The sequence below is a fragment of the Kogia breviceps genome, chromosome 12, assembly GCF_026419965.1.
Source record: "Kogia breviceps isolate mKogBre1 chromosome 12, mKogBre1 haplotype 1, whole genome shotgun sequence".
NCBI classification, from domain to species: Eukaryota; Metazoa; Chordata; class Mammalia; order Artiodactyla; family Physeteridae; genus Kogia; species Kogia breviceps.
The window spans coordinates 40,608,277-40,620,688 of record NC_081321.1 but is presented as its reverse complement, the minus strand read 5'-3'; the positions used below and the strand labels follow the sequence as shown (position 1 = coordinate 40,620,688).

The 12,412-nt window shown below is 37.9% G+C and overlaps 1 protein-coding gene across 9 annotated transcripts in view; it reads left to right on the top strand.

Moving 5' to 3' along the window:
• TFCP2 (transcription factor CP2) overlaps positions 1-12,412 on the top strand; it is a 56,095-nt gene that overhangs the window by 39,679 nt on the left and 4,004 nt on the right. For 5 of the 9 annotated variants that reach the window (XM_059082806.2, XM_067009293.1, XM_067009295.1 and 2 more), the window contains 10 exons: positions 128-233; positions 2,308-2,414; positions 3,673-3,825; positions 4,551-4,661; positions 5,556-5,644; positions 7,523-7,571; positions 7,958-8,051; positions 8,913-9,003; positions 11,205-11,329; positions 11,980-12,122. In XM_059082806.2, the coding sequence (XP_058938789.1) occupies positions 128-233; positions 2,308-2,414; positions 3,673-3,825; positions 4,551-4,661; positions 5,556-5,644; positions 7,523-7,571; positions 7,958-8,051; positions 8,913-9,003; positions 11,205-11,329; positions 11,980-12,122 (1,068 nt within the window). The remainder of the gene's footprint in view (positions 1-127; positions 234-2,307; positions 2,415-3,672; positions 3,826-4,550; positions 4,662-5,555; positions 5,645-7,522; positions 7,572-7,957; positions 8,052-8,912; positions 9,004-11,204; positions 11,330-11,979; positions 12,123-12,412) is intronic. The other 4 variants (XM_067009298.1, XM_059082809.2, XM_067009297.1 and 1 more) reach the window with 1 other exon arrangement.

The window sequence follows — 12,412 nt, the reverse complement described above, 5'->3', positions numbered from 1 at the left end:
GGTCTCAAGAAAAATAATTTTAAGTTGTGTCTGGAAACCAGCTGGGGGTGACTCCTGCTAGTTTTCCTTTGTCAGCACTGATTTTTAAGGGATCCTGTTATCATTTGATTTTGTTGCTTCCTTTTAGAGTATATTCCGTGTTGTGTTCCATGACAGACGGCTACAATACACTGAACATCAGCAGCTGGAGGGCTGGAGGTGGAACCGACCTGGAGATAGAATTCTTGACATAGGTAAGTTAAGAGAATCTATTGGCCAGGAAATGCCTATAACTATGGTCCGAGAAGGTTTTCTTTCCTTGATGTTTACTTTGATTCAAAATGCTTCAGGGGCTCAATTAACATGAACCTAGAAGTGGTTATTGATTAAGCATAAGAAATTACTGGTATAATGATTCCACAGCTGAAGTTGAAAGTGTAGACACTTCAGTTCTGTAACAATCACATCCATAACTTGAGGGTGATTTTTTGTTTTTAAATTTAGTTGTGGTAAAATATACATAACATAAAATTTACCATTTTAACCATTTTTAAGTGTACATTTCAGTTGCATTAAGTACATTCACATTGTTGTGCAACCATCACTACCATCCATCTCTAGAACTTTTTTCATCTTGCAAAACTGAAACTCTGTACCCATGAAACAATAACTTCCCATTCCCTCCTCTCCCCAGTCCCTGGTAACCACCATTCTACTTTTTGTCTGTATCACTGTGACAACTGTAGGTGCCTCAGATAAGTGAAATCATTCAGTATTTGCCTTTTTTGTGATTGGGTTATTTCAGTTACCATAATCCTCAAGATTCATACATATAGTAGCATGTGCCACAATTTCCTTATTTTGGGGAACCATTGTGCACTGATGTGGGAATGTAAGTTGGTACAGCCACTGTGGAAAACAGTATGGAGGTTTCTCAAAAAGCTGAAAATAGAACTACCATATGACCCAGCAATTCTACTCCTGGGTATATATCCAAAAGAAACAAAAACAGTTCAAAAAGATACATGCACCCCAATGTTCATAGCAGCATTATTTACAATTGCCAAGATATGGAAGCAACCTAAGTGTCCATCAACAGATAAATGGATAAAAAAGATGTGAGATATATATACACGTACATACATATATATATTTATACACACATATACACACAATGGAATATTAGCCATAAAAAAGAACGAAATTTTACCATTTGCAGCAACATGGATGGACTTGGAGGTCATTATGCTAAGTGAAATAAGTCAGATAGGGAAAGACAAATGCTGTATGATATCACTTATATTTGGAATCTAAAAAATACAACAAACTAGTGAATAAAACAAAAAAGAATTTGTTTTTCTTAAATCATAAAGGGAAGGATCTTTACAAACACATGCAGCCTCTCTTCATGAATGTACTTTTAATTCTGGCATCTGTGTCTTTGATCTCTTATTGGTTCTTATCTCCTGTTGGTAAGCATAGTTGTTAAACAAATCTAAGTACTACTATTTTTATCTGAGAAAACACTGGTTCTCCTACAGATATCTTGATGTCCATTTGATAAACTAACTGGCTTTAGGATAAATCCAACATAGCTAATGCTGTGGAGTGGGACCCACTTAATGCTTTCTTGTTTGAATCATTGATACTAAAACAGTAGAAAACTTATAGCATAGTTATGATAATAAATATCAGCCTGGCCTTATCCCCCAGTTTGAATATTAATAGAAGTCAGGGAATGATATTTAAATATATGCCATATGGAATGGAAAGCAAAGTTCTAAAGCCCATTCATTTTTCTTCCCTCCTGAGAATAAGATGTGTCACTCTGTTATAGGATTCTTTGATGACTTCATAAGTCAGCATCAATTGTTACATTAAATTTTCCCCACTTATATTTGTGATACAACACTTTCTGCCTTTATTCAGACACTCTGCTTTATCCTTCTATAACAATCCTCTTAGTTTACTTCTAGCAGTAATACTAACCTTAAAACTGTAAGTGAAGCAGATTGTAAATTAAGTTTTTCATGAAACTAGAGCCAGTGTGTAGACTAAATCTATCTTTAAATAGAATTTTGGCAAATTAAAAGGAAACTACTTTTAAATTGTCTTATTGTAAAAACTTTTTAAAATGGAAAAGATACTCAAAAGGAAAGCATTTAGGTCAATGTTAGGTCTAATCAAACTCTTTATTGGCAAAAAAAGGTTTAAGCTAGGATACACAAAAATCTTGGTAACTAGGGACCAATAATATAAGAATTGGTGCTTTCTTATTTAAACCCAGTAGCACTCAGAATTGTTCAATGGTAACCATTTGTTTCTCAGATATCCCAATGTCTGTGGGTATAATCGATCCTAGGGCTAATCCAAACCAACTAAATACAGTGGAGTTCCTGTGGGACCCTGCAAAGAGGACATCTGTGTTTATTCAGGTAAGACACTGCAGATAGGACTCCAGTTTTGAAGAGGATCTCTTACTACCAGTTTGGTTCTTAAAGGATAAAACATGTTGAATTTGAAATCTTTACAGGGTTGAATCTCTCAGCAAGTGCAGACTTACTCAACATGTGCCTGAAAGCAGTGAGGAGTTTCTGAATTGCTCTTCTCATTTCCCCAATTAATTTATTTGTTTCTCTCAAAAATACTTGCTAATGGTTGCATAATATTTTATTCTTTGGATGTACTTACCTAACAATTATTTAGCATTGAGAATGTTCTAATTTTTAACTATTATCCAAGAAGTTATTTTGAACATCTTTATACTTAAAATTTGATTGCATATCTGATTATGTCCTTTGGGTAGATTGCTTGAAAAGTCTTATTTGTTAGAGTTTATTTGTATGATAGCCAATAGTTTGAGCACTTCTCATCAGGTAGTCACTGTGTTAAGTAAATACTTTTTATACATGATTTTATTTAAGACTTTCAAAAATAATCCTGTGTTGTAAGAATAGTCCTTGAGGCTTAGAGAAAATAACTTACCCAAGCTAGTATTTGGTCAACTAAGATTCCACTATTGGGCTTCCCTGGTGGCTCAGTGGTTGAGAGTCCGCCTGCCGATGCAGGGGACGTGGGTTCGTGCCCCGGTCCGGGAAGATCCCACATGCCGTGGAGTGGCTGGGCCTGTGAGCCATGGGCACTGAGCCTGCGCGTCCGGAGCCTGTGCTCCACAACGGGAGAGTCCACAACAGTGAGAGGCCCGTGTACCGCAAAAAGAAAAAAAAAAAAAAAAAGATTCCACTATTAAGATTACCAAGATCTTGGACTTTATGCAGTAGCCTAGCAAACCTCTTTTTTCCTATTGCTTGTGAGCTTTCATATTTACTGTTTTCCCAGCATGGATGGTGCCTGTGCTTTCTGAAATCTACCTTAAAGTTCAGGAAAGTTTTACTCACAGAAACCGTTTCTCTTTTATGTTAACTCTGTCTTTTCTGAAACGATTAATGAATTGCTCACAGTAGCTTTTTGTTAACATTAGATCTGTATATTTACTTTGTTTGCATTTGTAAATCATTTTAAGTTTTCCTCATCTCCTCATGAGAGTGTAAATTCTTCATGATCAAAAAGAGAGTAAAAGTTTTTTTGTAGGTGTTTAAAGGTTTTGCTGTTAGTAGTTGCCCCAAAAATGTTGCTGACTGGTTTGGCTGGCTAACAGTACTGAAACCTGGCTGGATGTTATATTCTTTTCAGGTGCATTGTATTAGCACAGAGTTCACTATGAGGAAACATGGTGGAGAGAAGGGAGTGCCATTTCGAGTACAAATCGATACCTTCAAGGAGAATGAGAACGGGGAATATACTGAGCACTTACACTCAGCCAGCTGCCAGATCAAAGTCTTCAAGGTACTCCCGGGCGCTGTGCTGGCCCTTGGAACTGTCTCTCTTGTCTTTCATTTGCAACATTAGTCACCAAGTGAGAAAGTCAACTTGTCCCTTTTTCAAAAACTATGAAAGCTCAGCCTAAATGAGAGTTATTGAAATAATTACTGATATGCCCGGTAAAGAAATTTAAATAGGGATGGTCGTGGGAGAAGGGGAACTTGGAAAAGGGATCATATGGATATCATATGGATAAATATCTTCTCATTGCGAAAGATTCATTAATACAGCAGTATTCAGAGCATGACACTGAAGTCCCCCTTTACCACTCTTACCCTGACTCCCCACCCTCTCCCCAGAGGTGACCACTGTCAATAATTTCATATGTATCTTTCTAGTTCTCTTCTGTGCTCTTATATACACAGGTACCTAGATAAACACATATTTTCTTTACTTTGAAACATAAATGGGATTATATTATATGAATTGTTTTGAAGCTTGCTTTTTTCAATTAACTATGTGCTTTAGAGATTTTTCCATGTCTGTAGCTATAGATCTCTTATTCTTTTTCAACTCCATCACACATTTAAATATCCTGTTTTCAGACTTAGATGTAATGATGGATCTTGTCTTTACCTCATTGTACATACCTTTTTGTTGCACATGTGACTATTTTAAGTTCGTAGAAGTAATATTGTTGAGTCGAAGGGTGAGTTCGTGAGTTTGAAACAAAATATTTCTCGTTTTAGCCCAAAGGTGCAGACAGAAAACAAAAAACAGATAGGGAGAAAATGGAGAAACGAACACCTCATGAGAAGGAGAAATATCAACCTTCCTATGAGACAACTATACTCACAGAGGTAAAAGGATTTCTTTTGGTGACAATTTCGATCAGTACTTTCTACTCTTAAAAGAAAAATACAATTATTTTGCAATATACAGTTGACCCTTGAACAACACAGGTTGAACTGCATGGGTTCATTTATACATAGATTTTTTTTTTTTCCCCACTAAATATGTACTACAGTACTACATGGTTTGCAGTTTGTTCAATCCAAGGATGCAAATACAAAGGGCTGACTGTCAAGTTATACCCGGGTTTTTGACTGTGGAGGGGGAGACGGTGCTCCTAATACCTGCGTTGTTCAAGGGTCAACTGTATACATATATCATTATGTTATATACCTAAAACTAATACAATGTTTATGTCAATTATATTTCAATTTAAAAAAAAAAGAAACATCACTTACAGTCTGCTCAAAACTTACTTGTCCTCTTAGTTGTGAGGGCCTCTGAGGAATTAAGATTTATTAATCAAGATGTGCTATTCGACAAGTGAACTTATCTACAAAATAGAAATAGAGTTACAAATGTAGAAAACAAACTTACGGTTACCAGGGAGTAAGCGGGGGGTGGGATAAATTGGGAGACTGAGATTGACATATACACACTACTGTATAAAAAATAGATAACTAATAAGGACCTACTGTATAGCACAGGGAACTCTACTCAATATTCTGTAATGGCCTATATGGGAAAAGAATCTTAAAAAGAGTGGATATACGTAGATGTATAACTGATTCACTTTGCTGTATACCTGAAACTAACACAGCATTGTAAATCAACTATACTCCAATAAAATTAAAAAAAAAAAAAAAGATGTGCTATTTGAGTAACAGTAGTACATCTTTGTGGAATTTGACACAGAAAGAGTCAAATGTACTTTCTGTGTCTAAGTTGTCCTTTGTTTTTAGTGTTCTCCATGGCCCGAGATCACATATGTCAATAATTCCCCATCACCTGGCTTCAACAGTTCCCATAGCAGTTTTTCGCTTGGAGAAGGGTAAGTCTGGGAAATTGGCTTGTGTTTGTCCTAAATATGTATTCTTTCATTGTGTCTCCATAAACAAAATCTTTCCAAATCAATAAGACCTTCTATTTGGTCAGTCTTTGATGGACTGATATATTAACTGAGGTTTGGATTATCTTCAAAAGAGACTGAAAGAGTTTTATGTAGCCTTTTTTCTCCCCTATTATTTATTTATTTTATTTTATTGCATTTTTTTTGGCCACGCCACAAAGCTTATGGGATTTTAGTTCTTCATTGCCCTTACGGCCCTCGGCAGTGAGAGCGCAGAGTCCTAACCTCTGGACCTCCAGGGAATTCCCTTTTCCCCACTATTAGAAAACAGCATTTATGGTCAGTTTTTAGTGATTCAGGGACTGAATTTTCTGGGTCTTTCCCTTCTCCCTCTTACTGTTTCTCTTGAGGTTATTTCACTTCCTGATCAGAGTGGTCGTTGGGAATTGAAACACAGTTGTGCAAACAGGAAAATCTGTTTGGTTACTTACTAAGAATGATCCCAACACCTAATTATTATGAATTTTTGATAATTGGGGGAAGAAGGTGAAGATGAGAGCTAAAATGAAGTTTGGGAATTATCTATGGGATGCATTTAGTCTTATTGTGTTTTACCATCAGAGATAATTGAAAGTTGGTATAGATGCCTACTCCAGTTAAAGAAAGTTGTCTTATAGTTCGAGCATTTAACACATATTCTACATAGGTCATATTGAAATTTGAAATAGTTAGTTTGTGAAATGTGTGAGTATATTGTTTGGTTGTAATGTTCGTTTTTGAATTTATTTAGGCTCTATGTTCATCCTACTTCTGAAAGTATTTAATTAAGGTTGCTTAGGGAAGTCTCTGGCGGTCCAGTGGCTGGGACTCTGCTTCCGCCGCAGGGGCACAGGTTCAGTCCCTGGTCAGGAACTAGAATCCCACAGCCCGTGCAGTGTGGCCAAAAAAAAAAAAAAAAAAAGTAGCTTAAATATTCAAATTGTAACAGTTAAGAATAAAACTAGGTAGAAATTGTAGAAAAAATAGATAACTAGGGCCCTGAGATAAGTTAATTACTAAATTTGATTACCGAATTTGAATTTTGCAGCTAAGGCCAAAATAAAAAAAAAGAAGAAAAAGATCCTTTTTAAAAGAAAAATCTGTTACCAACCTGTAGATTATGCAGTCTACTTATAGGCAATTTAAAATATTATATAGAATTTAAGAGATTTAAAATATTCTTCTGTCATGTAGTTCATTATTAGGCTCAAATTTTTCTCCCATAAAAGAAGTAATCATTAGGGAAGAGAGACAATCTGTAGAGCAAAAGGAAGTATAGGGCAAGATCAAGGCTGTGGAGATAACCCTTGGATCACAAATTAGCACTAATTTTTGAAGCTATTTTAAAAATAATTATTGTGTTTTTTATTATAAAAGTATGTGATCACACTGCATTGTATACTTTTTATTCTAATTTTTTCCTGTATCTGTTTGTGTGTATATTTATACACTTCATACAGTAGTAATATATTGATTACTTTTATATTCTGATATTTTTAGTTTACATTCTAATAAGCTTATGTTAAGTATTGTTTATGCCATAATTTATCTAATCAGTCTCAACTTACTGGAATTTTGGCATTATTTTCAGTTTCTGCAATAATAAAAAATGATAGTTTCTGCTGCTACCCCCCCAACACACAAAAGTCTTTATGCTAAAATAATAGATAATAGAAGTATTGGGTCCAAGAGTAAGAATGTTTTATGAGATAGCACAGATTCCCTTAAATGTCTAGCTTAAGACTTACAATGATGACGAATGAGGTGATGAACCCTAGTATGTGTCATGAACTCATCCTTTCATTTTAAATGTTTCTTTAGAAATGGTTCACCAAACCACCAGCCAGAGCCACCCCCTCCAGTCACAGATGTAAGTCTAAAGTTATATAAATGTCAGTATAGTCTAAAAGTCTAATGTCTAATAATACTTTGGTGCCTCTGTGATTCAGTAGAAATGCCCAACTTTTAGGAAGTATTATTCATTTATTCACTAAGCAAACATTTATTGAATTTTGGCCTGAACCAGATACTGTGCTGTATTTAAGGAACTTTCAGTCTAGTGGGGAAGATAAGGATGGAATTCCATGGATATCTTGCATGGTTAGAGAAAGAAGACTGATGTATAAACAACTTCCAAGCAAACTCAGCCTGTCTGAATGTGGGTGTATTTGGCTGTTGTTACCTAATGATGTAACATTTACCTTTTTAAAGTTGAGTCTATTTAGTTACAAAAAAAAAATGCTTTCCCTCTTTCAGAACCTCTTGCCAACAACCACACCTCAGGAGGCTCAGCAGTGGTTGCATCGAAACCGTTTTTCCACATTCACAAGGCTTTTTACAAACTTCTCAGGTTAAATTTGCTTGTCCTTTTGTTTTCCCCAGCATGGGATTTCCTTTACATTCCAGGGCCTCCTGGTATCCCTGTGTTGTTTTGTGTGTAGAGGGGGGAGATCTTAATGCATTTTTCTGATTAAATGAATTTCATTGAACCCTTCAGACTTTCTCACCAGCTGCAGCTGTGCTGTGAAATGCTCTAAAAAGAAAGACCTCTTAGTTTAAACTCATTTTAATTTTAAAATATTTATTCTGTACAATACTTTAAAATATATTATCCATAAAGTATTTTATCAAGGAGCATTGCAGGTAGTCGGAAATTTTCGCCTTGATATCACTACATTATGTTTTCTTTGCACATTCCACTCTTATTTAGCACCTTCTGTGTACCAGGTATGGTAGGAATACACAAATGGATAAGGCATATTTCCTGATCAGTCACCATCTAGTATCAAAGAAAAGCCAAATCAAAATAAAACCCTGAAAAAGGTAAACAAATAGTTGTGGTGCAATAGATAAATGTAAGGGTCTGGAGTTTGGGAACATGTGTGATGTGTGATGCGTGAGGTAAATCTTGAGGGCTGAGGAAGAGTCTGTTGGTCAGATAGTGGAAGGATATTTCAGGCAGGAGGAACAACTTGCTTATTAGGCATGATATCAGCATGATGAAAGCATAGGGTTAAATGAATAAGTTAATTGGGTGGGAATTGAGGTGGGAGAGGATGCAGGGGCCAGGTCATGGAGGGCCCTATATGCCATGCAAGAGATTATGACTGTAGCATACTAGTAATGAGGTGTCCTTGTAACAGAGTCCATTTTAAGTCATTAACAAGGAGAATCTTTGCCTTTATCACCCATTTTCTTATATTTATTCCAGGGGCAGATTTATTGAAACTAACCAGAGATGATGTGATTCAAATCTGTGGCCCTGCAGATGGAATCAGACTTTTTAATGCATTAAAAGGCCGGTATGTAATTAGTGTTAAAGTATCAGTGGGGCTGGATTTCAAATGGATTTGGATTCAGGGACTCTTCACAATACTTTTTGTACAGCTAAATACATCTTGTCGAAACATTCTTTTTGAATGCCAGCTATGTGCCAAATAAAGATGAAAAATATCTTTTCCTGTACTTGATCCAAGGAATTCCTCATGATATTCCATTTTGCATTAGTTTTTTTTCATTGAGTTAAATATCCATTATCCCTGTTATGAACCATTAAGCTTTGGTGATACATTGATGAGCTTTCTGATGGGGAGAGAGATAAAGATTATAAACTATAAGTATTTTGAATAGTGATAAGTATTTCGAAGGAAAACAAAACAAACAAATAAACAAAAACAAGGTTGTGGGTCTTCCCTGGTGGCGCAGTGGTTGAGAGTCCGCCTGCCGATGCAGGGGACATGGGTTCATGCCCTGGTCCGGGAAGATCCCACATGCCACAGAGCGGCTAGGCCCATGAGCCATGGCCGCTGAGCCTGTGCGTCCGGAGCCTGTGCTCCGCAACGGGAGAGGCCACAGCAGTGAGAGGCCCGCGACCGCAAAAAAAAAAAAAAAAAAAAAAAAAAACCAACCAACCAAACAAACAAAAAAAACAAGGTTGTGGCCTACAGAGTATTCAGAATATAGTCAGGAAAGACCTCTCTGAGGAGGGGGCATTTAAACTGAGTTATAAGAAGGACAGAGGCTTTGCAGTCATGAGGGAAGAACATTCTATGCAGAAGAAACAGTGCGTGCAAAGGTCCTGAACTCAGTTTTACTAGAGAAGAGATTATTCTTAAGTTTGGGTAGGAATTGATTAAGCGTCTGCTTACAAATATTACATGTAATACAGAGGAATTTCTAGTCTCTGTTTGGGATTTACAGTTTAAAATAGGAAATAGTAATATTGATGGAAAAAACCTACAGGTCAGTGCCATAGAACCAAATCAGTGACTAAATAATGAAACAGATTGTGAAGTATTTGTGTTTGTGTATATTTCAAGAGATAATTGAATCAAGTTGGAAACTTTTAAGGAAAGAGGTGAAATTCCAGGGTTGATGACTGGGAGGAAAAGAATAGATCTTTCATTTTTAAAAGTATTACCTACAGAGGGGCTTCCCCGGGTGGCACAGTGGTTGAGAATCCGCCTGCCAATGCAGGGGACATGGGTTCGATCCCTGGTCTGGGAAGATCCCACATGCCGCGGAGCAACTAAGCTCGTGTGCCACAATTATTGAGCCTGTGCTCTACAGCCCATGAGCCACAACTACTGAGCCCATGTGCCGCAACTACTGAAGCCCGCGTGCCTAGAGCCCATGCTCCGCAATGAGAAGCCACCACCATGAGAAACCTGCACACTGCAACGAAGAGTAGCCCATGCTCACCGCAACTAGAGAAAGCCCGTGTGCAGCAGCGAAAACCCAACACAGCCAAAAATAAATAAATACAATAAATAAATTTACTTTTTAAAAAAGTATTACCTACAGAGCATTTAGAAATAGGAAGGAATAAGATGATCAGAGCAAGAGGTAATTCAATATTGTTGTCTAAGAAGAAAGAACAAAAAGAAGGCTGAAGGAGAAATGAGGGAAATAAGATTTTCTAGTTTATCGTATTGGTACTTTTAAGTATCAGTAGAAGGTATGTCTTGAACTGACCCACAAAACAGTGGCTCACACATTTTGAATCTTTCTAACCTTTACATCAAAGGTTACAAACTCAAATGATTACAGAGACCACATGTAAATGAGTGACAGTCAAGTCTGGGGTGTACTGAAGAATGCATGCACCACTCAAGTAGAACAGCTGATTGGGAGTTTTGTAAGAATTGGGGCCTTGGATCACCAGATCTGATTTTTCAAGGAAAACCAGAGGTTTACATGAGGGCTTCTTTTGGAATGAATTCAGTTAAAAACACACCCCTACACCCCCACCCACACACACCCACACCCACACCCACACACACCCCCACCCACACACCCACACCCCCCACACACACACCCACACCCACACCCACAACCCCCCCCAGTGGGGAGCTAATAAAACAGAGCAAATGAGCTGCATTTGTCCAAGGGCTGCCAGTTTTCAACCCCTGCTCGATAGTATTAATGTAGACACACAAGTTCTTCCTTAAAATGTGCTCACCATGAAAAATTTGAGTAACAGTTTTTTGTTTTTCCTCCTTAGGATGGTGCGCCCAAGGCTAACCATTTATGTTTGTCAGGAATCCTTGCAGCTGAGGGAGCAGCAGCAACAGCAGCAGCAACAGCAGCAGAAGCATGAGGACGGAGACTCAAATGGTACTTTCTTCGGTAGGTCGTTCTGGACAGGCCAGGACAGATATGAAGAAAAGTGGAGATGACTTATGAGCATGTGTGATGGGAATTTATCAAACAGCAGATCCAGCATTTGCTAGAAGTAATGTTTATTAGAGTTCCTAATATATGCCAGGCACTATTCTCAGCACTTTTACATGTGGTGTTTTTTTTTTTTTTTTTGCGGTACGCGGGCCTCTCACTGTTGTGGCCTCACCCCTTGCGGAGCACAGGCTCCGGACGCACAGGCTCAGAGGCCATGGCTCACAGGCCCAGCCACTCCACAGCATGTGGGATCTTCCCGGACCGGGACACGAACCCGTGTCCTCTCCATTGGCAGGCGGACTCTCAACCACTGCGCCACCAGGGAAGCCCACTTTTACATGTTTTGATTTTTACAACTGGTGTTTTCCTCTTTCCAGTAGATTTTATTGTTGTTGCCAACATTTCGGTGAGGAAGATGATGAGGCTTAGGGATGTTAAGTAACTTGCCCCAGGTCACACAGCTAGCGAGTGGTTGAGCTGGGATTTCAATTCAGGCAGTCTGCCTCTGAGTCCTTCCGAAAAGTGGGCATTCCTAGTGATCAGATTACGTTTCAGACCAGAGACACTCGGTACTGACTGCCTCTGCTTTCTCCTTTTTGCAGTTTATCATGCCATCTACCTAGAAGAACTGACAGCTGTTGAACTGACAGAAAAAATTGCTCAGCTTTTCAGCATTTCCCCTTGCCAGATCAGCCAGATCTACAAGCAGGGGCCAACAGGAATCCATGTGCTCATTAGTGATGAGGTAGATTTTCAGCACAGCTGAATCACCAGATGACAATGATTTGTCTGGGCATATGACAGGAGCAGGAGCCGTTCTACTGGGGCAGAGTGCTCTGTTTTCTAAGACAAGAGGTTTTCAAATGTTTTCGTTTGCTTACCTCCTACAGTGATTTTTAAAAACTGTGTATCCCCTTGCACATTTTTAGGTTGACTTAAAATTTTTTAAGTTTAAATAGTTGCAAAAGTTGTCATTTCTGGGCATATTATATGACATTTAAAAATGAAATGATTACTTCACTACTCTAGCTATAT